A 25,359-nucleotide genomic window follows, 5' to 3' on the forward strand; every position below is an offset into this window, starting at 1 on the left:
GCTTTAGTGTAAGGTTAGGTTGTTTATTTGAGATGTTTCTTGAGGTAGGATTGTATTGCTATAAACTTCCCTCTTGGTTGCTTTTGCTGCATCCCATAGATTTTGGGTCATCGTGTTTTCATTGTCATTTGTCTCTAGGTATTTTTTGATTTCCTCTTTGATTTCTTCAGTGATCTCTTGGTTATTTAGTAACGTATTGTTTAGCCTCCATGTGTTTGTGTTTTTTACAGTTGTTTTTCCTGTAATTGATATCTCATTTCATAGTGTTGTGGTTGCAAAAGATACTTGATATGATTTCAGTTTTCTGAAATTTACCAAGGCTTGATTTGTGACCCAAGATATTACCTCTGGTAGAGAATGTTCCATGAGCGCTTGAGAAGAAAGTGTAGTCTGTTGTTTTTGGATGGAATGTCCTATAAATATCAATTAAGTCCAGCTTGTTTAATGTGTCATTTTAAGCTTGTGTTTCCTTATTTATTTTCATTTTGGATGATCTGTTCACTGGTGAAAGTGGGGTTTAAAGTTCCCTACTATTACTGTGTTACTCTCAATTTCCCCTTTTATGGCTATTAGCATTTGCCTTATGTGTTGAGGTGCTCCTCTGTTGGGTGCATAAATATTTACAATTGTTGTATCTTCTTCTTGGATTGATCCCTTGATCATTATGTAGTATCCTTCTTTGTCTCTTGTAATAGTCTTTATTTTAAAGTCTATTTTGTCTGATATGAGAATTGCTAGTTCAGCTTTCTTTTGATTTCTATTTGCATGGAATATATTTGTTCTTCCCCTCACTTTCAGTCTGTTTGTGTCCCTACGTCTGAAGTGGGTCTCTTGTAGATAGCATATATATGGGTCTTATTTTTGTATCCATTCAGCCAGTCTATGTCTTTTGGTTGGAGCATTTAAGCCACTGACATTTAAGGTAATTATTGATATGTATGTTCCTATTACCATTTTCTTAATTGTTTTGGGTTTGTTTATGTAGGTCTTTTCCTTCTCTTGTGTTTCCTGCCTAGAGAAGTTCCTTTAGCATTTGTTGTAAAGCTGGTTTGGTGGTGCTGAATTCTCTTAGCTTTTGCTTGTCTGTAAAGGTTTTAGTTTCTCCATCGAATCTGAATGAGATCCTTGCTGGGTAGAGTAATCTTGTTTGTAGGTTTTTCCTTCATCGCTTTAAATATGTGCTGCCACTCCTTTCTGGCTTGCAGAGTTTCTCCTGAAAGATCAGCTGTTAACCTTATGGGGATTCCCTTGTATGTTATTTGTTGCTTTTCCCTTGCTGCTTTTAATATTTTTTCTTTGTATTTAATTTTTGTTAGTTTGATTAATATGTGTCTTTGTGTATTTCTCCTTGGATTTATCCTGTATGGGACTCTGCGCTTCCTGGATTTGATTGACTATTTCCTTTCCCATGTTGGGGAAGTTTTCAACTATAATCTCTTCAAATATTTTCTCAGTCCCTTTCTTTTTCTCTTCTTCTTCTGGGACCCCTATAATTCGAATGTTGGTGCATTTAATGTTGTCCCAGAGGTCTCTGAAACTGTCCTCAATTCTTTTCATTCTTTTTTCTTTATTCTTCTCTGCAGTAGTTATTTCCACTGTTTTATCTTCCATGTCACGTATCCGTTCTTCTGCCTCAGTTATTCTGCTATTGATTCCTTCTAGAGAGTTTTTAATTTTATTTATTGTGTTGTCCATCATTGTTTGTTTGCTGTGTAGTTTTCTAGGTCCTTGTTAAACGTTAATTGTTTTTTCTCCATTCTATTTCCAAGATTTTGGATCATGTTTACTATCATTACTCTGAATTCTTTTTCAGGTAGACTGCCAATTTCCTCTTCATTTGTTTGGTCTGGTGGTTTTTACCTTGCTCCTCCATCTGCTGTATATTTCTCTGTCCTCTCACTTTGTTTAACTTACTGTGTTTGGGGTCTCCTTTTCACAGGCTGCAGCTTCTTAGTTCCTGTTGTTTTTGGTGTCTGCCCCCAGTCGGTGAGGTTGGTTCAGTGGGTTGTGTAGGCTTCCTGGTGGAGGGGACTAGTGCCTGTGTTCTGGTAGGTGGGGCTGGATCTTGTCTCTCTGGTGGGCAGGGCCGTGTGTGGTGGTGTGTTTTGGGGTGTATGTGAACTTAGTATGATTTTAGGCAGCCTCTCTGCTAATGGGTGAGGTTGTGTTCCTGTCTTACTCGTTGTTTGGCATGGGGCGTCCAGCACTGGAGCTTTGCTGGCCATTGGGTGGAGCTGGGTCTTAACGTTGAGGAGGAGATCTCTGGGAGAGCTCTCGCCAATTGATATTACGGGGGGTCAGGAGGTCTCTGGTGGTCCAGTGTCCTGAACTTGGCTCTCCCACCTCAGAGGCTCAGGGCTGACACCTGGCTGGAGACCAAGACCCTGTCAGCCACGTGGCTCTGAAGAAAAGGGAGAAAAAAAGAAAAAAAATAAAAATAAAAATTAAAAAAATAAAAAATTATTAACATAAAAAATAATAATAAAAAAGAAGAGAGCAACCAAACCAATAAACAAATCCATCTATGATAACAAGCGCTAAAAACTAAACTAAGATAAACATAAATATGAGAAACAAATTAGTCGCAGACAGAAAACCCCGAGTCTACAGTTGCTTCTAAAGTCCACTGCCTCAATTTTGGGATGATTTGTTGTCTATTCAGATATTCCACAGATGCAGGGTACATCAAGTTGATTGTGGGGATTTAATCCGCTGCTCCTGAGGCTGCACGGAGAAATTTCCCTTTCTCTTTGTTCCCACAACTCCTGCTGTTCAGCTTTGGTTTTGGCCCCCCCGTGTGCGTGTAGGTCGCCTTCAGGCATCTTTTGGGAAGTCTGAGGTCTTCTGCTAATGTTCAGTACGTGTTCTGTAGAAGTTGTTCCACTTGTAGAAGTATTTTTGATGTATTTGTGGGGAGAAAGGTGATCTATCTCCATGTCTTAGTCCTCTGCCATGTTGAAGGTCCCCTATTCTGAACTGTGCCCTGAAGAGCAAGCATATCTTCTACACCTGGTTATCAGAGGCCTTGCCATTCCATTGTAGGCATTGAAAAAATGGCTTTCCCTGGAGACTTGACATAAGCTAGACAGACCCCTGGTTTGGGTGTACCAAAGACACACGGGCACCCAGGTTACTGAGGCCACAAGCACTGCCCAGGGCACTGACAAGCTGCAGGGCCACATTTAGCACAGGGAAAGAACCTGGAGAAGCTTCCCTTTGCATGCAAGCAACTCACGTGGAGCCTCAAGTGCAAGAAGACCAGGCCTCACATGGCCGTCTTTAAGTCTTTCATGACTGGTTATTTTTGGTGATAGATATTACATATGAAAAATTAGAGAGGTAATTCGAAGCCTTGGATGCTGTTCCTCTACAGAGAAGATGTACCTTTGCCCCTGTCAGATGCTTGGGCAGTAGCAATCCAGGATCACTGAATCCAGAAAGGCATTGAGATGATGTAAAGGTTGGCTTCATTCCGTCAGGGCAGTTTGTGGTTTGTCCTTCAGGGTCCCAACCTAAAGTGTTGGAGACTACACCAAAGACTTCCCTTGGTGGACCCTGAAATCCAATTTTTATCTTCTTAGCCCTAGCTTCTTAACCTCTTATCTTCATCTCCTGTAGTTGAAAGAAAACCCAAAGGGAAAAAAAAGGCCCCACTCTCTGGGGTTCCCTTTCTCTTCCTGATCTTAGCTCTGTAATTGTACATTTTTGTCTACCTTTTCTAATTCTTAGCCAGAGGATTGATCCAGATTACCTAGTCTATCATTATTGGGATGGTTCCTTTATATAGTTCTATTGGACATGGAACACCTTTGTGTATTTCTTTTTTATTTATTTGAATTTTATTTATTTTTTTATACAACAGGTTCTTATTAGTCATCCATTTTATACACATCAGTGTATACATGTCAATCCCAATCTCCCAATTCATCCCACCACCCCCACCACCCCCCTGCTACATTCCCCCCTTGATGTCCATACGTTTGTTCTCTACATCTGTGTCTCAATTTCTGCCCTGCAAACTGGTTCATCTGTACCATTTTTCTAGGTTCCACAGATATGCATTAATATGCGATATTTGTTTTTCTCTTTCTGACTTACTTCACTCTGTATGACAGTCTCTAGATTCATCCATGTCCCTACAAATGACCCAGTTTTGTTCCTTTTTATGGCTGAGTAATATTCCATTGTATATGTGTACCACATCTTCTTTATCCATTCGTCTGTCGATGGGCATTTAGGTTGCTTCCATGACCTGGCTATTGTGATTAGTGCTGCAGTGAACACTGGGGTGCATGTGTCTTTTTGAATTATGGTTTTCTCAGGGCATATGCCCAGTAGTGGGATTGCTGGGTCATATGGTAATTCTATTTTTAGGTTTTTAAGGAACCTCCATACTGTTCTTCATAGTGGCTGTATCAATTTACATTCCCACCAACAGTGCAAGAGGGTTCCCTTTTCTCCACACCCTCTCCAGCATTTATTGTTTGTAGATTTTCTGACGATGCCCATTCGAACTGGTGTGAGGTGATACCTCATTGTAGTTTTGATTTGCATTTCTCTAATAATTAGTGATGTTGAGCAGCTTTTCATGTGCCTCTTGGCCATCTGTATGTCTTCTTTTGAGAAACGTCTATTTATGTCTTCTGCCCATTTTTGCATTGGGTTGTTTGTTTTTCTAATATTGAGCTGCATAAGCTGTTTATATATTTTGGAGATTAATCCTTGGTCTGTTCATTCATTTGCAAATATTTTCTCCCATTCTGAGGGTTGTCTTTCCGTCTTGTTTGTGTTTCCCTTTGCTGTGCAAAAGCTTTTAAGTTTAATTAGGTCCCATTTGTTTATTTTTGTTTTTATTTCCATTACTCTAGGAGGTGGATCAAAAAAGATCTTGCTGTGATTTATGTCAAAGGGTGTTCTTCCTGTGTTTTCCTCTAAGAGTTTTATAGTGTCCGGTCTTACATTTAGGCCTTGAATCCATTTTGAGTTTATTTTTGTGTATGGTGTTGGGGAGTGTTCTAATTTCATTCTTTTACGTGTAGCTGTCCAGTTTTCCCAGCACCACTTATTGAAGAGACTGTTTTTTCTCCATTGTATATCTTTGCCTCCTTTGTCATAGATTAGTTGACCATAGGTGCGTGAGTTTATCTCTGGGCTTTCTATCCTGTTCCATTGATCTATATTTCTGTTTTTGTGCCAGTACCATATTGTCTTGATTACTGTAGCTTTATAGTATAGTCTGAAGTCAGGGAGTCTGATTCCCCCAGCTCCGTTTTTTTCCCTCAAGACTGCTTTGGCTATTCGTGGTGTTTTGTGTCTCCCTACAGATTTTAAGATTTTTTGTTCTACTTCTATAAAAAATGCCATTGGTAGTTTGGTAGGGATTGCATTGAATCTGTAGATTGCTTTGGGTAGTATAGTCATATTCACAATATTGATTCTTCCAATCCAAGAACATGATATATCTCTCCATCTGTTGGTATCATCTTTAATTTCTTTCATCAGTGTCTTATAGTTTTCTACATACAGGTCTTTTGTTTCCCTAGGTAGGTTCATTCCTAGGTATTTTATTCTTTTTGTTGCAGTGGTAAATGGGAGTGTTTCCTTAATTTCTCTTTCAGATTTTTCATCATTAGTGTGTAGGAATGCAAGAGATTTCTGTGCATTATTTTGTATCCTGCAACTTTACCAAATTCATTGATTAGCTCTAGTAGTTTTCTGGTGGCATCTCTAGGATTCTCTATGTATAGTATCATGTCATCTGCACACAGTGACAGTTTTACTTCTTCTTATCCAATTTGTATTCCTTTTATTTCTTTTGCTTCTCTGATTGCCGTGGCTAGGACTTCCAAAACTATGTTGAATAATAGTGGTGAGAGTGGACATCCTTATCTTGTTCCTAATCTTAGAGGAAATGCTTTCAGTTTTCCAGCATTGAGAATCATGTTTGCTTTGGGTTTGTCATATATGGCCTTTATTATGTTGAGGTAGGTTCCCTCTCTGCCCACTTTCTGGAGAGTTTTTATCATAAATGGGTGTTGAATTTTGTCAAAAGCTTTTTCTGCATCTATTGAGATGATCATATGGTTTTTCTTCTTCAATTTGTTAATATGGTGTTCACATTGATTGATTTGCGTATATTGAAGAATCCTTGCATTCCTGGGATAAATCCCACTTGATCATGGTACATGATCCTTTTAATGTGTTGTTGAATTCTGTTTGCTAGTATTTTGTTGAGGACTTTTGCATCTGTATTCATCATCAGTGATATTGGTCTGTAATTATCTTTTTTTGTAGTATCTTTGTCTGGTTTTGGTGTCAGGGTGATGGTGGCCTCATAGAATGAGTTTGGGAGTGTTGCTCTGCAATTTTTTGGAAGAGTTTGAGAAGGATGGGTGTTAGCTCTTCTCTAAATGTTTGATAGAATTCACCTGTGAAGCCATCTGGTCCTGGACTTTTGTTTGTTGGAAGATTTTTAATCACAAAGTCAATTTCAGTGCTTGTGATTGGTCTGTTCATATTTTCTATTTCTTCCTGGTTCAGTCTTGGAAGGTTATACCTTTCTAAGAATTTGTTCATTTCTTCCAGGTTGTCCATTTTATTGGCATAGAGTTCCTTGTAGTAGTCTCTTAGGATGCTTTGTATTTCTGTGGTGTCTGTTGTAACTTCTCCTTTTTCATTTCTAATTTTATTGATTAGAGTCCTCTCCCTCTTTTTCTTGATGAGTCTGGCTAATGGTTTATCAATTTTTTTATCTTCTCAGAGAACCAGCTTTTAGTTTTATTGATCTTTGTTATTGTTTTCTTTGTTTCTATTTCATTTATTTCTGCTCTGATCTTTATGATTTCTTTCCTTCTGTTAACTTTGGGTTTTGTTTGTTCTTCTTTCTCTAGTTCCTTTAGGTGTAAGGTTAGATTGTTTATTTGACATTTTCCTTGTTTCCTGAGGTAGGCTCGTATAGCTATAAACTTCCCTTTTAGAACTGCTTTTGCTGCATCCCATAGATTTTGGATTGTTGTGTTTTCATTGTCATTTGTCTCTAGGTAGTTTTTGATTTCCTCTTTGATTTCTTCAGTGATCTCTTGGTTATTTAGTAACATATTGTTTAGCCTCCATATGTTTGTGTTTTTTATGTTTTTTTCCCTGTAATTGATTTTTAATCTCATAGCATTGTGGTCAGAAAAGATACTTGATATGATTTCAATTTTCTGAAATTACTGAGGCTTGATTTGTGACCCAAGATGTGATCTATCCTGGAGAATGTTCCATGCGCACTTGAGAAGAAAGTGTAATCTGCTGTTTTTGGATAGAATGTCCTATAAATATCAATTAAATCTATCTGTTCTGTTGTGTCATTTAAAGCTCGTGTTTCCTTATTTTCATTTTGGATGATCTGTCCATTGGTGTAAGTGTGGTGTTAAAGTCCCCCACTAATATTGTGTTACTGTCAATTTCCTCTTTCATAGCTGTTAGCAGTTGCCTTATGTATTGGAGGTGCGCCTATGTTGGGTGCATATATATTTATAATTGTTATATCTTCTTCTTGGATTGATCCCTTGATCATTATGTAGTGCCCTTCCTTGTCTCTTGTAACGATTTTTACTTTAAAGACTATTTTATCTGATATGAGTATTGCTACTCCAGCTTTCTTGTTATTTCCATTTGCATGGAATATCTTTTTCCATCCCCTCACTTTCAGTCTGAATGTGTCCCTAGGTCTGAAGTGGGTCTCTTGTAGACAGCATATATATGGGTCTTGTTTTTGTTTCCATTCAGCAAGCCTGTGTCTTTCGGTTGGAGCATTTAATCCATTCACGTTTAAGGTAATTATTGATATGTATGTTCCTATGACCATTTTCTTAATTGTTTTGGGTGTGTTTTTGTAGGTCCTTTTCTTCTCTTGTGTTTCCCACTTAGAGAAGTTCCTTTAGCATTTGTTGTAGAGCTGGTTTGGTGGTGCTGAATTCTCTTAGCTTTTGCTTGTCTGTAAAGCTTTTGATTTCTCCATCGAATCTGAATGAGATCCTTGCTGGGTAGAGTAATCTTGGTTGTAGGTTCTTCCCTTTCATCACTTTAAGTATATCATGCCACTCCCTTCTGGCTTGTAGAGTTCCTGCTGAGAAATCAGCTGTTGATCTTATGGGAATTCCCTTATATGTTATTTGTCATTTTTCCCTTGCTGATTTCAATGATTTTTCTTTGTGTTTAATTTTTTCCAATTTGATTACTATGTGTCTCTGCGTGTTTCTGCTTGGGTTTATCCTGTATCGGACTCTCTGCACTTTCTGGACTTGGTGGCTATTTCCTTTCCCATGTTAGGGAAGTTTTCAACTATAATCTCTTCACATATTTTCTCAGACCCTTTCTTCTTCTCTTCTCCTTCTGGGACCCCTATAATGCGAATGTTGTTGCGTTTAATGTTGTCCCAGAGGTCTCTTAGCCTGTCTTCATTACTTTTCATCCTTTTTTTTCTTTATTGTGTTGTACGGCAGTGAATTCCACCATTCTGTCCTCCAGGTCACTTATCCGTTCTTCTGCCTCAGTTATTCTGCTATTGATTCCTTCTAGTGTATGTTTCATTTCAGTTATTGTGTTGTTCATCTGTGTTTGTTTATTCTTTAGTTCTTCTAGATCTTTGTTAAACATTTCTTGCATCTTCTCGATCTTTGCCTCCATTGTTTTTCCGAGGTCCTGGATCATCTTCACTCTCATTATTCTGAATTCTTTTTCTGGGAGGTTGCCTATCTCCACTTCATTTAGTTGTTTTTCTGGGGTTTTATCTTGTTCCTTCATGTGGTACATAGCCCTCTGCCTTTTCATCTTGTCTATCTTTCTGTGAATGTGGTTTTTGTTCCACAGCCTGTAGGTTGTAGTTCTTCTTGCTTCTGCTGTCTGCCCTCTGGTGGATGAGGCTATCTCTGTGTGTTTCTTAAGTTTACAATATACTGTCCTGTTTGGGCCTGATCTTAACTTCATTTTTACTAGCTTTCGTTTTCATTTCATTTCATTTTGGAGGACTATTTTTATGTTTATGATCCTCATTCATCATTAGATAATAAATGTATACGTTCTTTATAAACTATTTTTATTCTTTTTAATGTTTATGTTTTTTTTGGCTCTTTTCAGTTTATCGCATGAAGGATTACAGTAGTCCCAAGTTAAAAGCAGACCCCAAATGGTTACATTATACAAGCTGTGAGGTTTTTAAACTTGTGACAAGGGACAGAAGGAAAATTCTACTCATTGCAAGGAAATCCTCTCTTAAGCTTCAGTGAGCCAGAAGCACTTAAAACCCATGAACCTTCAGCTGATCGTCCTTACCCAGTGTAGTCTCTACGAGGAACTGGCATATGTTCTTGATGTTCTTGTGCTGGTCACCCTGTAGCTGAATTACTTCTCCATATTCTGAATGCTCAATTACAGTACCATTGCAGGCAAATTTCTTCTTAAACGCCTTCGCTAGTTTCTTTTTATCGTAACCATGAGTGATCCCTTGGACAGTAGTAAGGGTCTTCCTGCCGTTTTTCTGCTGAATTCTTATATGGATATAATCCTCAGTGCCAGCAGGAAGCAGATCATCACCCTTACTTGCATCAGCAAAGGGGTAGAAAGAGTGGAGGTTCTGGATAGTGGACATACGATACGATCCCTTTTCCTTGGTGGAAACGGCCTGCGGAAGGCGGCGGCTGGAGAAGGCGGGTTGGGGGGACGGAGTGTCGGGAAGCCAGGGGGCTCAAGGGGGAGGCTGCTGAGTCCTCGGTGGCGGCTCAGTGATTGGGCTATAGAGTATTTTTAAATCTTCTAAATAATACAGTATTAAGGATATTCTTAAAATTAAACTTGCTTATTTGTTTTTTAGGATAATTTTCCATTTGATCCTCCATTTGTTCGAGTGGTGTTACCTGTTCTCTCAGGAGGGTAAGTTTAAGTGATTGTTTTCTTCGATAGTCTACATCAGAATCATTTGGAGGGCTAATTAAATGCTAGGAGGCCTAGAATGCTAGGCTTTACCTCAAGGTTTCTGATTCAGTAGGACTGGGGTAGGGCCTAAGAATTTGCATGTCTTAGATGGTCTCAGGTGAAGCTGATGTTCTAGGCTGGAAACCATAATTTGAGAATAACTGGCATAAACCATTATGTTTACAGGTAGAGTTTTTAATGACCCCTATTTGTGCATACTTCACCTTAAAAAATCGAAAGTTTTTCAAATGTAAGATGTGATTGAGGGTTTAGAGAAAGTTAAGATTAGAGTGAATCCCACATGCCTATGATCCTAGGAATAATCACAGGAAATCTCATGGGCCTATGGAGCTGGTCATTGATCTTCTAAAGCTGGTCATTGATCTTCTAACTGGTTGTCTCAGTTTGGTAGAATCAAATGGTAATTGTCATGCATTTTTTAATTGAAGCTTCTATTGCCTTTTGGTGATTAGAAGTCATATGAAGGATGGGGAAAAGATCAGAATTTGTACCTAGGTTAGTTGTGAAATGTTCTGTAGATCCTCAAAGTAAGAGCAGTTAAACTAATTTGAGAATTCTGATATGCTCAGCTAATCAATTCCACTTTGTGAGACATATTATGGTGATTAAAACCTAAAAATATCCAGTCCTCTGATCATCTCTATGGTTGATATAGTAATAGTTTCATTTAGATTAAAGCAATCTGGGTGGCTATAAATGATTGAGGAAAATATTTGGAAACTTTTTGTAAATTCAGGATAAATATATAAAAATATTTTTATCAGATCATTTTGAAATCTGATGTAAACTTGACATAGATTTTTCACATTCTGTTGTGAAAAATCCCAAGAATTTTAAGAATTTATGATCTTAGTAGTTTACCACCTTGTTATAGAGACAAACACATGAAATTATGAATAATGCCATTTTCAGTTTAAAAATCTGTTATATATTGAATAGTTTCTCTTCATTGATGCCTTTTACCAAATGGGGTTAATTTCCCATTATTCAAGTGAATAACTGGAATAATAAGCTGGTGACTTATCCAGATAAATCTTCTAACTTCTAATAAAGTATTTTTCCATTATACCAAAAGGCAGCAATGTTAAAGATTAAAAGTATTGAGTACTCAGTTGATTGTCAGATGTTAAATATGGACTTAAGTTCTCTGAGGTTGAAGGAGAAAGGGATTGCTTCTGGCAATAGTGATCTGGGAAGACTTGGACAAGTAGGTGGGATCTCAGCTAGGCCATGAAGTATTGGGTGGGGTTTGGTCAACTGACGGAGGTTGAAGGAAAATTGTCTATGTAGGCGAAAAGTAAACACAATCACACATTTGGGAAAGAGCATGCTGTATTCAGAGTGTGCCAGATCAGTTTGAGCTATAACACAAGAGGGGTAGAATTCATATAGAAGAATTATAAGAAATTGTGTTGACAATATCTTATAATTATATAGGAGCATGGATTGGTGAGCAAACTATTTCCCATGGATATTGAATTTATCTTTCTGTAACTGGTTCAGGAACAGGGAAATAACAGTAAAGAGAATGTTTTAGAAAGATAAATATGGTGACAGTAGAAGAGACTACAGGACAAATTTATATTCACAAAACCTGGAAGAATGCGAGCCTGGTTAGCTAGAGCTGAGGCCACTGTCTTAGGATGAAGTGATGACAACCTAAATCGGTACAGTAGTAATGGGAATGGAAAGATGAATGAAAGGTGAGTGCTAATTTGAGGCAGAATCAAAATGATGTTGAGGCAAAATCAAAATAACAGTCTACTATTAAGTAAAGAGGAAGAATTACTGGCTGACACGGGAAGAACTAAAGAAGAACTAAGAAGTGTGAAGCCTGATAGAACAGAGCTTGCAATCTTAGAATAAGGCTAAAGCTTGAACAGTGTGACTCTGGATAGATTATTAAGTAATTTTTGTTCCAAATATTTTATATCCCACATCTCCTAGCTACTCCCTTATTTGTTTCTTGTCATAGTCAAAAAATTTTTTTAAACATAACAGCTTTATTGTGATATAATTTACATATGATAAAACTTACCTTTTAAAGTATATAATTTAGTGGTTTAGTATACTCAGAGTTGTGCAACCTTTACCACTAATTTCCATCACCTTCCAAATGAAACTCTGTACCCATTAGCAGTCACTTCTCATTCCTCCCTCCTACACCCCACCCACCAGCAACCACAAATCTCCTTTCTGTCTCTCTGGATTTGCCTGTTCTGGACATTTCATTTAAATGGAACCAAACAAATTACAGCCTTTCGTGACTGGCTTCTTTCACTTAACAAAATTTGTGGGCTTCCCTGGTGGCGCAGTGGTTGAGAGTCTGCCTGCCAATGCAGGGGACATGAGTTCAAGCCCTGGTCCAGGAAGATCCCACATGCTGTGGAGCAACTAAGCCCGTGTGCCGTAACTACTGAGCCTGCGTGCCACAACTACTGAAGCCCACGTGCCTAGAGCCCATGCTCCGCAACAAGAGAAGCCACCGCAGTGAGAAGCCCCGCGCACCGCACGAAGCGTAGCCCCTGCTCGCTGCAACTAGAGAAAACCTGCGCGCAGCAACGAAGACCCAGTGCAGCCAAAAATAAATAAATAATATAAATTTATATTAAAAAAAATTTGTCAAGGTCCATCCACGTTGCAGCATATATCAGTACTTCATTCCATTTTATTTATGCATGGACATTTGTTTTTTCCACCTTTGGGCTATCATGAATAATGCTGTGAATATTCATGTACACGCTTCTGTGTGCACATGTTCATTTCTCTTTCGCATATACCTATGTGAGGAGGCACTAGGTCCTTTGGTAACTAACTTTTTGATGAAGTACCAGACTGTTTTCCAAAGTGGCTGCACCATTTACATTCCCACAAGCAATGTGTATATAACCACACTCTTCACTTCCTGTTCACTTTTCAGCCCCATGTAGTCTGGCATTGGCTGTTAGTGTTCCTCCCAAACTGGTATAGCCGATAGGGACTTTGGCATTGGTAAATACAGAAGTCCCTTTTCAGGCTCTGTCATATCTGATTATCAGATTTCTCAGCAACATTGAAACATTTTTCCCTTGGCTTCTGATTGCCTCTTCTCAGTCTCTTTTGCTGGAAACTCCTTGTTTACTTAACTTCTACGTATTGGAGTTCTTCAGAATTTAGTACTGGGTCCTTTTTTCTTTTCCCTTCATTCCTTTGCCTTTTTTTAAAAATTAAAATTTTAATTGAGTTAATTGTGTATTTGCACACAGTTGTAAGAAATAATAGAGATACCTTGTACCCTTTGCCTAGTTTCCTCAGTGGTAACATTTTTGCAAAGCTGTAGTATAATATTACGAGGAGGCAGTGATACAGTATGAGACAGTGATACAGAGATAGTGATACGATAAGTAGAGATTATTCAGATTTTCCCAGTTTTACTTATAACTCATGTGTGTGTATGTGTGTATTAAGTTCTATATTGAGTAGGTTTGTGTATCCACCACCACAGTCAAGGTACTGAACAGTTCCAACACCATGAGGATCCTTCCTGAGGCCCCTTTAAACCATACCTGTTTTCCTCTAATGCCCCCTCTTCCCTTAATTCCTGGCAACCACTAATCTGTCCTGCATTCTTAGTATTTTGTCATTTCAAAAAAAATTTACATAAATGGAATCATACATTTTTGGATTGCAACCTTTAGGGATTAGCTTTTTTTTTTAACTCATAATTCCTTGGAGAGTCATCTAAGTGCCTGACTACTTTGTTCCTTTTTATTGCTGAGTAGTATTCCATGGTGCACCATGTACCACAGTCTGGTTAACCAGTAACCTGCTTTAGGACTTCTAGACTGATTTCAGTGTTTGGGTATTACAAATAAAGCTGCTATGAATACTTGTGTACAGGTGTTTTTTGTGAATGTATTGTCCTTTCTCTGTGATACAAGTCCAGGAGTGCAATTGCTGGATCATATGGTCATTGCATATAGAGTTTTTAAAGAAACTACGAAACTGTTTTCCAGAGTGGCTTTACCATTTTACATTCGTACCAAGAATGTGTGAGTGACACACTTTCTCCACATCCTTGCCAGCATTTGGTGATGTCACTTGTTTTTATTATAGGCATTCTGTTAGGTGTGTAGTGATGTCTCATTGTGGTTTTAACTTGCTTTCCCTAATATTCCCCAGTGTTGAATATCTTCATGTACTTATTTGACAGCTTTATATACTCTTCCAAGAGATATTTGTTCATGTCTTTTGCCAATTTTCTAATTGGACTGTATTTCGTTGAATTTTGAAAGTTTTAAAAATATATTCTACATAATAGTCCTTTGCTGGATATGTGGTTTTTTAATTTCTTCTAGTATGTAGCTTCATTTCATCTTCTTAACAGAATCTTTTGTAGAACAAAATATTTTAGCTTTGATGAAGTCAAATTTATAGATGTTTCTCCTTTTATAGATTATGCTTTTGGTGTCAAATCTAAGAACTCTTTGCCTAGTCCTAGATCCTGAAGATTTTCTCCTACCTTTTTTTCCTCAAGGTTTTACAGTTTATAGATAAGTCTGTGAATCATTCTGAATTTTTGCATAAGGTATGAGGTGTAGGTCATAGATTTTTGCCCAATGTCCAGTTGCTCTAGCATGATTTGTTGAAAAAACTCCCACGGCTTTTGAAATATTTCTATGTGCCAGTGACTCCCAGGTTCGTATCTCACATCCCTATGTCTTTTCTGCTTCCAATATCCTTCTGTCTTCTTGACACCTCTACTTGAATGTCTCTTATACAGGCACCTCAGACTCTTCAGGACAAAAACTTGAACCCATCTTCTTTTCAGTTTCCCTTCCCCAGTCTTGCTTATCTTAATTAATGAACCTAGGAGTCATTCTTTACATCACCTTTTCCTCATTTTCCTTTGATTCTCCCTTTTAAAGAGTTCTCAGATCCAATTACTTGTCTCCATTTTTGTTGCTACCACCATCAGTTCCCACTTGGATCACTTGAGAGGATTCCTGATCGACTCCTGCTTCTATTCCCTCATTCATAAAGCTTCTCTAGAGTGAGCTTTTACAAATTTGTTCTGATTATGTTGCTCCCCTGCTTAAGCTCTTCCCATGTCTTCCCACTGCTCCTACAGGTTGATGTCCTTACCATATTCTACACGCCCTCTGTGATCTTGCCCTTGCTTCCCTCTTCAGTCATCTTGTTACCACACTTTCCCTCTCTGAGCTAATGCCCCACTAGTTGTCTTTCAGCCCCTAGTACCGAGCAAACTCTTTCCTCATGACTTCCATATACATTTCCTCTGCCTGGAATGTTATTCCCACCCACACTTCAATTCCTGCAGGTCTCAGCCTGTGTGTCACTCTTAGATATGCTGTTCCTGACCACCAAATTTAAAATAAGCCTCCTGGTTTTTCCTTCTCACAGAACTCTGGGTCTCCATCCCCCACTTTATTGTTTATTTGTTTAACATCTGTAATCTTTACTGGATTGTAAACATCATGAAGGCAGGGTCATGTCAGTTTTCTTCATTGTATGCTCTGTGTCTGGTTCAGTGCTTTAGCATACATACTATATATGCGGTAGACATTTTTGAATGAATGAACGAGATAGGAAAATATAGTAAGTTAGCAAGATGTAGGCAATTTAGGGTAATATACAATTCCCAGGCCACTGATATTTTTATGAGCTATTTTATTGAGCCATCGAAACTTGACCATCTTTCTTGCTTAGTCCAGGGTGTAGTGTAGTGAGAATCAGAAAGATTATTTGATGATAATACAATACATTGTGAGAGAGCTGTTTGTAGGCAACTGAAGATGCTTTATTGGTTGATATAATAAGAAGTATTCTTTGTGTCCCAGTCATCCACAAAGAAAATACTTCTACTTCTAGATGACCATGGGTTGTTTCTGTCTGTATTGAGAGAACATTATCTTAAGAATCTGGTTTTAAATGTCAGCATTTTCTTTATCCCTCTCTTAGGGCTCTATTCTTAGAATCCATGGCCCCTTTCCTTACTTCGAAAGGGGAGGATTATGATTGTTTTATGTGGGCTGATAAGCCTGCCTTTTTTTTTTTTAATGTCATTATCAAGAATTTGACTATAATATAAAAATTTTATTTCTCATCTCTGTTTTTTGGATCATGTTGTATGATTTAAGAATCATGTTGTATGATTGTTACTTGTTGTCCCTTTAAGTACTGATTAATGGTATCTGTTGTCCCCTCAAAGCAATTAAGTGATCATCATAGACTGTGGGTGGGGAGGTTAGCTGGCAAACATTCTTGCAGGAACCTCCTAGTAAAACAAAAATTCTATAAATTGAATGCCTGAAGAGGCTGAGCTTAGGATAGTGTTTGCTATACAACTTTGGCAACTGAAAATTTTTTTGAGTTGAAAATATTAACTGTGCCCATGTATATGGCATTTTATCTTTAGATGACTCTTAGATTTTTTTTTTTTTCTAGTGTTCTTGCATTGTCTCAATATTCAGCAGGAAATCTTTGTTTGGAGGCAAAGCGCAATAAGCGTTTGGAACACATATTGATAAAATGATACAGTACAGAAGTAGAGTTGATAAAACGATACAGTACAAAAGTAGAATTGGCTACTTCTTTTAGGTGTAAATGCTGCTGACAGTATATGTTAAGGAAAAGTTTAGTAAGTGTATATTAAGGAAAAGTTTAATATGCATTAATATATACTTAGCTCACTTTTTGTATAGGTACTAGAACTACTTCTGTCTTGTGTTAGACATCCAACAAACATTTTTGTAGCTATTATGTGCTTGTAGAAAATGTACTTTCTTTTGATCTACAAGTATGAAAACTTGCCTTCTTCCCTCCTGACAAGACTCTCCACCCCAAAATGAAGAGTGGGGTGCTAAAAGGGAAGGTGGTGGTTAGATAACTGGTAACTCAGTGTCGTCTACATATCTCCTTTTGCTAAAATGTTTCTCTTTAGCATTTCTGAAGTGTAAGGACCAATGAGTGTAATGAGTGTTAACTCATTAACAGATTACTAGACTTTGAGCAGTTTTGGAGGGGCCAAAATCCCAATGAGAACTTGGATCTTGTAATTCTGTTAAATCAGCAAGTGCTTATTTAAAGCTGACTATGTACAAGATGCACTTTGAGCCCAGTGGGAGATTCAAAGAATTGGAGACAAATTTCTGAGTTTCAGGAACATAAGAGAATATACAAAGTTTAAAATCCCATGATTCTCCTCCCTAATTTAATTTTTTGGAGTGTTTTTCTTTCCTTCGTATTAAACTTTTACTTTGAAAGTTCCCAGAAGTTGGGACAAGCAAGTAAGAGAGACAGTTGCCTAAATTCTTCAGGATGGGGGTAGTTACTGACTACTTTATGTTAGTGAATAATTTCACTGTAACTGTTTTTACTAATGGTCTACAGTAGAAGTTTTTAGGTTGCTTACTTCTCTGTAATTTGGTTTAGTCAACACAAGGATGCATTTGGTTAGCCAGAATGCAAAATTTGCTGGCTAGAATGGTCTTGGAAAGTTTTATGGGGCAGGGGGGAATATGGCATTTGGAAGAGTAGGCAGCAGTGGGAATCTCAGGCAAGGAAGGGAAAGGCATGGGCAAAGTCCCAGAGGACAAAAAAAATTTGTGGTAGACTCACTTTTCACCTAGACCTGATCAGTGGCCTTACCTTATGTATTTTCAATATTACCACAGTTTTTCTTCTGTAATTACCATACCTTTGATTTTATTTTTAAGCATGATATTTAATGTTTTTTTTTAAAGATTCGAGCTCTTTTTTTGAAAATAAATTTAGTTTTTAATTTTTATTTATTTATTTTTGGCTGCATTGGGTCTTCGTTGCTGCGCGCGGGCTTTCTCTAGTTGTGGTGAGCGGGGGCTACTCTTTGTTGCGGTGCGCAGGCTTCTCATTGCAGTAGCTTCTCTTGTTGCGGAGCACGGGCTTTAAGCACATGGGCTTCAGTAGTTGTGGCACATGGGCTCAGTAGTTGTGGCTCGCAGGCTCCAGAGCACAGACTCAGTAGTTGTGGCGCATGGGCTTAGTTGCTCCGTGGCATGTGGGATCTTCCCAGACCTAGGGTTCGAACCCGTGTCCCCTGCATTGGCAGGCGGATTCTTAACCACAGCGCCACCAGGGAAATCCTAATGTGTTTTAAAGTTTAACATTAAAGGACGAATTACTTTGTTTGAGAAAGTGTTACAAGGCTGAAGAATCTTGATCTAAATAATGATTTCCTAAGGGAGATCTGGGAAATCCCCAGTAATTGTTGGTTCAGAGAACAGTCCTCAGGACTGGGAAGAGAAATAAGGGAGTCCCAGAGAGGGGCTCCATGGTCAGAACCATTTGATCTTCAAAACAGAATGAAAAAAAATTTTAACTATAAATATAAATGCAGATGTTCATTATTATAGATAGGGTAAAGTCACTCCTGTCAGAGGAAAAACTCTTGGCTGTGTAACATGATGGTGGAGAAATCTTTGGATGAGTAGAACAGTTGAAGGCCATATAAGGAAATTTTTCTCCTGCCCCCATTCTCTGGAATATTTAGGGCTAAGTTCTTAGTTTCTGATACCTTAAAAGTCTTCTGTTATTAAGAACCATTATATTAAAAAAAAAAAAAAAAGACATTTAGATGATGACATCAGAATTTTAGAATTACCCATAGTCCTGTAACTCTAACAACTATTTTCATTTTTGCATGTTATCTTCTAATCTTTACTTGTATGCATACTTTCTTAGTAATGGTACTTTAAAAATTGATGAAGAAGGAATACCAAGATCTAGAGAATTTTGTATGATTCCTTTTTCTTTTTAAGGTACGTGTTGGGTGGTGGAGCATTATGCATGGAACTACTCACAAAACAGGTGACTATTTTCTTATGGTGCTCGTGTTTTTCAACCATAGAGTGTTTTAACTATGTAAATTAGATTCTAAGTGGACAAGGCTCTTTGTAATAGTACCTACTTTAACATAATTTTTGTTTTTTGCTAATAGCACCTACTTTTAATAATGAAAGCTTTTTAAACTAGTAAAATGACGTTGTACTTGCTGCTTAATCTATGCTAGGATGGGCAATAAGAGTGATGTATATTTAAAGTTGTAATTTGCTCATTTTTAGCACTTCGAATGTTGGTTTGCTTTGCTTCTTTTTTGGTAAGATTTTGGAAATGGTCCAACTTTACTTTTACTCCTTGACCACAAACTTCTTAACATTAATTTGCTATTATTGAGTCATTATATGCCATTTTCTTAAGCTTTCCTAACTGGGAATCAGGAATACCATTGTGTTTTAAAAAAGTGTTTTCTTCTTTCTGTAGGGCTGGAGCAGTGCCTATTCAATAGAATCGGTCATCATGCAAATCAATGCCACCTTAGTCAAAGGCAAAGCCAGAGTGCAGTTTGGCGCAAATAAGGTACTTTTATTAAGAATGTCACATAAACTGTAAGATATATTTCCTGTTATCTTATGAGGCTTCTTTCTGTTCTCTTAGTCTTTGTTATTTCTACTATAGTTAAATATGTCTATAATTTAAAATTTATTATTGGTTTGTATATACTAATTATAATTTTATATACTAATTTATAGTTGTATACTAATACAACTACATATAAAAAATTATATGTAGTTGTAAGTTTCCAAAAATTGAGATTATGTTGTAATAGTTAATTCCCAGTGAGCATATGCGTGCTAGGCTGTAATCTAAACTTTTTATTTGTATTAACTTTCAGTCCTCTTAATAACCTAAAAGTAGGTACTGTTATTGTCCTCATTTTATAGATGAGGAAACTGAAGTACACAGAAGTTAGGTACCTCGTCTAAGGTCACAGGTGGCAGAGTGAGGATTGGAACCAGACTTTCTGGCCGTTAGTCTCTGCTCTTAACCACTGAGTTCTTTTCTTTATTCACTTACTGTATCAGAAATATCTTTTCATGTCTAATTGTAGTTATCTATAAACACTTAAGTGGACACTTAAGGATGTACTCTGAAGTTAGTATGTTTTGGAAAAATATGTGATGGAAATCATCCTGACCTGACATTTAAAAAAATCTGGATGTTCCTTGTAAATTTTGTATTAAATGCTTATCCAAATAGTACTAAATCTAAATAGGTATTTATAACTGTATTGCACATCAAATCATGAGCCCACTAGAATCTTAACTCACAGGGGAAGCAAAAAATTGAAAAGGCTGTTTTACAGAATTATATACTTGGGATAATATTATAAAATAACTTACTTTTAGCTTTTTAAACAGCTATTTCTTTGCATTAGAACAAAGTGCCATTTTGTATAAAATCTAGAAGTTAATTGAAAAGTAGTGAATTGCTTATAACTACATTTAACTAGTGTTTCTTAACAGTGTATATATTTTAGGTATTTTAAATGTGGCAATAGAATGATGTATTAGAACATCAAAACTTTGTTTTTCTAAATGACAATTTATGCTCACTATACAATTTCTAAAGTAGAAACAAATACAAACTAAAAAAGTCATCTGTAATTTGAGTGTCTAGAAATACTATTAGCATTTTGGTGTACTTCCAGTCTTTTAAATTTTCTTCCTGGCATTTATTTGTTTGTAGAACTTAACTTAAATTTCATCATTTTTTTTTTTTTTAATTAGCGTGTTTTTCTCATTAAGAGAAAATATAAAAGGCTTAGAACAGTGATTTTTTTTGAGTAATTGAAAGAACATTTTTACCAATAACTCATGCTGTAAACTTACCTCTCTGGGCGTCTGTATCTTTACCTGAAATACAATTGATCTGGATATTTTAAGTTTCTTCCAGTTTTAACATTCTGTAATAACAATACGCTATCTTTGTTCAGTGCTGTAATTCCCTTGGAATCAATCAATTTCAATATAATTGGCTTAAACCTTTACATTTTCATAATTGTAGTTTTGTTAGCAAGTAAATATAACCATTTTATATAGAGTGCCAAGTTAGGCAGCTAAATATGTTTGCATATTAGAGTATGTCTTAGAAGGTGAATTTTTTTAATTGTTAAGGTGAAACCTCACCCTTCTATTTTTTTTTCTTATTAAGAAATATATGTCAGTTAAGAATGTAGAAACTTTGCATGATGTAATATGGGTTTTACCTTCCAGCCTTCTATACTCAGCAGGGGATAGTCTGAGTGTTAACTTTAAAAATACAACTATCAAAAAAGTAAGGCTGTATGCAGAAAATTATAGGACACTGATGAAAGAAATTAAAGATGATACAAATAGATGGAGAGATATACCATGTTCTTGGATTGGAAGAATCAACATTGTGAAAATGACTCTGCTACCCAAAGCAATCTACAGATTCAATGCAATCCCTATCAAACTACCACTGGCATTTTTCACAGAACTAGAACAAAAAATTTCACAATTTGTATGGAAACACAAAAGACCCCGAATAGCCAAAGCAATCTTGAGAACGAAAAATGGAGCTGGAGGAATCAGGCTCCCTGACTTCAGACTATATTACAAAGCTACAGTAATCAAGACAGTTTGGTACTGGCACAAAAACAGAAATATAGATCAATGGAACAGGATAGAAAGCCCAGAGATAAGCCCACGCACATATGGTCACCTTATCTTTGATAAAGGAGGCAAGCATATACAGTGGAGAAAAGACAGCCTCTTCAATAAGTGGTGCTGGGAAAATTGGACAGGTACATGTAAAAGTATGAAATTAGAACACTCCCTAACACCATACACAAAAATAAACTCAAAATGGATTAAAGACCTAAGTGTAAGGCCAGACACTATCAAACTCTTAGAGGAAAACATAGGCAGAACACTGTATGACATAAGTCACAGCAAGATCCTTTTTGACCCAGGTCCTAGAGAAATGGAAATAAAAACACAAATAAACAAATGGGACCTAATGAAACTTAAAAGCTTTTGCACAGCAAAGGAAACCATAAACAAGACCAAAAGACAACCCTCAGAATGGGAGAAAATATTTGCAAATGAAGCAACGGACAAAGGATTAATCTCCAAGATTTACAAGCAGCTCATGCAGCTCAATAACAAAAAAACAAACAACCCAATCCAAAAACGGGCAGAAGACCTAAATAGACATTTCTCCAAAGAAGAGATACAGATTGCCAACAGACACGTGAAAGAATGCTCAACATCATTAATCATTAGAGAAATGCAAATCAAAACTACAATGAGGTATCATCTCACACCGGTCAGAATGGCCATCATCAAAAAATCTAGAAACAATAAATGCTGGAGAGGGTGTGGAGAAAAGGGAACACTCTTGCACTGTTGGTGGGAATGTAAATTGATACAGCCACTATGGAGAATAGTATGGAGGTTTCTTAAAAAACTAAAAATAGAACTACCATATGACCCAGCAATCCCACTACTGGGCATATACCCTGAGAAAACCATAATTCAGAAAGAGTCATGTACCAAAATATTCATTGCAGCTCTGTTTACAATAGCCAGGACATGGAAGCAACCTAGGTGTCCATCATCGGATGAATGGATAAAGAAGATTTGGCACATATATACAATGGAATATTACTCAGCCATAAAAAGAAATGAAATGGAGGTGTTTGTAATGAGGTGGATGGAGTTAGAGTCTGTCATACAGAGTGAAGTAAGTCAGAAAGAGAAAAACAAATACAGTATGCTAACACATATATATGGAATCTAAGGGAAAAAAAAAAAAAAAAGAGGTCATGAAGAACCTAGTGGCAAGATGGGAATAAAGACACAGACCTACTAGAGAATGGACTTGAGGATATGGGGAGGGGGAGGGGTGAGATGTGACAGGGTGAGAGAGTGTCATGGACATATATACACTACCAAATGTAAAATAGATAACTAGTGGGAAGCAGCCGCATAGCACAGGGAGATCAGCTCGGTGCTTTGTGACCACCTGGAGGGGTGGGATAGGGAGGGTGGGAGGGAGGGAGATGCAAGAGGGAATAGATATGGCAACATATGTATATGTGTAACTGATTCACTTTGTTGTAAAGCAGAAGCTAGCACACCATTGTAAAGCAATTATACTTCAATAAAGATGTTTAAAAAAAAAAAAAAAAAGTAAGGTGCTAAATGGTGTTAAAAATACGCTACCATTTGTGTAAGAGGGATAGACAAGGACATATTATAGATGTGCTTTTATAAGCAGAGAATATCTCTGGAAGGATATTCAAGAAAATGCTAATAACGATTATTTCTGACAAGGGAGTGTTGAAATATTGAGGGGGCAGGTTAGAATTGGGAGGAAGACTTTACTGTAAATCATTTGTGCTATTTGAATTTCTTTTTGCCATACAACTATTCAGAAATATTTAAAATATAAAAAAATACTATCAGCTATTGGTTCAAAATAAATGAGTTTGTACCCTAAAAAAATCTTATTAAAGTGAGATAAATATACGTAAGTACTGAAAAACAGAAAAAGTTGCCCATCCACACACGTGAAATTTGGAGATAGGGTCAAATTGATAGAGCTGAGGATCTGCAGCTATGCCTGGGACAGAAGGATCTTGGCAAAGCTGGTTTTCTTATTTAGTTAACATGGAATAGAATATAGGCTGTAACATTAACTCTAGGCTATAGTAGTGAGAAAGCCTTCTAAAGTAGAGGTCTGATCATATGACTTTTAGCAGGAATTGGGGGTTTAGATAGGCAAGACAGTGCCTTCTAAGAAGCTTCTGTTCACTGTTTGGAGGGTAATGGTAGTTGAGCTAAATAGTGAAGTCCTAGAGCACACAGCCCTAACTAGCTATTTCTATAATCAGGAGAGGCATCTGTCTTCTCTACAGCCCATAGACCTCCAGTTATTTACCTATAGGATCCCCTAGTTAGTGATCACATTCAGATGAGAGAACTGATTTTTATTTTTTTTTTCTGGGGGAAGTTGTTACCTATACTAAGCACTCCAGTCTTCTATTATAAATGAGCGAGATTGGGGAGCCGAATCTGGGAACCTTGAATAATCCCGAGATTCTCCAAGGAGACTAAAGTGGTCTCATGTTAGTTGTATCCACAGTTCTCATCAGCAGCAGACACAATCTTTAGAGGAAAGCATTTCTAATTTAAGCCTGTAAGATTCTCAAAGATTAAGATCAAGCAAATATGAATTCGGTGAAAGATGACAAAGCACATAAGTAGACAACCTAACATACATGAGAACTGGCAGAAACAATGAATAAGAGATACATATTCCCAAAGACTTGAGGTTTTGGAATTAGCAGATACTAGAATTGTGAGAAAATGAATAATTATATGTAAAATCTAGTGCAAAGAAAAAAGAATCATAAAATTGAGCAAACGATACGACCAGGAATGATGAGACAGATCTGAAAAAGAATGAAATAGAATTTATAGAAATTGAAAATGTTGAAATGAGAAACAATAGATTAGACATCAGAAGAGAGAATTAATTGATTAGAAGAATGTTGCACAGAGAGACCGGGGGATAGACAGTACAGCAGAAGTTAAGAGGTAGAGATCAGAATGAGGTCTAAAACATGTCTTATTCGAATCCCAGGAGGAGATAATAAAATTATATTAAAGAGAGAAATAGAAACCAGAAAGTGAAGTTGTAGAAGCAGGTCCAAATAAATAAGTCATAACAAATATAAATGGACTAAAGTTACCAGTTAGACAGTTCAAATTAAGAAGTCGTCTTTAAGAAGTGTATTTATTTATTTATTTTTATTAAAAAAAATTTTTTTGAAGTATAGTTGATTTAAAATGTGTTAATTTCTTTTGTGTTAATTTTTTTCTGTACAGCAAAGTGACTCATTTATACATATGTAAATATATTCTTTTTCATATTCTTTTCCATTATGGTTTGTCACAAGAAGTATATTTAAAATGTGAGGATACAAAGAGATTGAAAAAAAAATTTTTTTTAAAGAAGAATGATAAAGATAGGCCAGTATAGGCATACCTTGGAGCTATTATGGGTTCAGTGCCAGACTGCTACTTCAGTAAAGCCAGTATCACAATAAAGCAAGTCACATGAACTTTTTGGTTTCCCAGTGCATACAAAATTTACACTATACTGCACTCTATTAAGTGTGCAATAGCCTTATGTCCAAAAAACAATGTACATGCCATAATTAAAAAAACTTTACTGCTAAAAAATGCTAACCATCATCTGAGTCTTCAGTGAGTTGTAGTAGTAACACCAAAGATCACTGATCCCAGATCACTGTAACAGATACAGCAATGAAAAAATTTGTGTCACATTTTGGTAATTCAGAATATTTCAGACACACAAAATGAGCCAGTGCTGCTGGGAAAAATGGAGCCTATAGACCTGCTCAACGCAGGGTTGCCAGAAACTTCAAATTGTAAAAAAGGCAATGTCTGCTAGGTGCAGTAAAGTGAAGTGCAATAAAATGAGGTTTGCCTGTATACACTAACAAAA

The 25,359-nt window shown here is 36.9% G+C and overlaps 2 protein-coding genes across 3 annotated transcripts in view; one reads left to right on the forward strand and one right to left on the reverse strand.

Moving 5' to 3' along the window:
* UBE2Q2 (ubiquitin conjugating enzyme E2 Q2) overlaps positions 1-25,359 on the forward strand; it is a 70,410-nt gene that overhangs the window by 40,492 nt on the left and 4,559 nt on the right. For both annotated transcript variants that reach the window (XM_061181864.1, XM_061181863.1), the window contains 3 exons: positions 9,857-9,915; positions 18,777-18,825; positions 19,279-19,374. In XM_061181864.1, coding sequence (XP_061037847.1) covers positions 9,857-9,915; positions 18,777-18,825; positions 19,279-19,374 — 204 coding nt within the window. The remainder of the gene's footprint in view (positions 1-9,856; positions 9,916-18,776; positions 18,826-19,278; positions 19,375-25,359) is intronic.
* Positions 9,217-9,688, reverse strand: LOC133085022 (eukaryotic translation initiation factor 1-like). The gene has a single exon (XM_061181862.1). The coding sequence runs from the start codon at positions 9,632-9,634 to the stop codon at positions 9,284-9,286; it is 351 nt and encodes a 116-aa protein (XP_061037845.1). The 5' UTR covers positions 9,635-9,688; the 3' UTR covers positions 9,217-9,283.

The sequence above is a fragment of the Eubalaena glacialis genome, chromosome 2, assembly GCF_028564815.1.
Source record: "Eubalaena glacialis isolate mEubGla1 chromosome 2, mEubGla1.1.hap2.+ XY, whole genome shotgun sequence".
NCBI lineage: Eukaryota > Metazoa > Chordata > Mammalia > Artiodactyla > Balaenidae > Eubalaena > Eubalaena glacialis.

Excerpts from the sequence above, each read along its gene's own strand:
- LOC133085022 (XM_061181862.1), bottom strand. The coding sequence starts at position 9,634 with ATGTCCACTATCCAGAACCTCCACTCTTTCTACCCCTTTGCTGATGCA.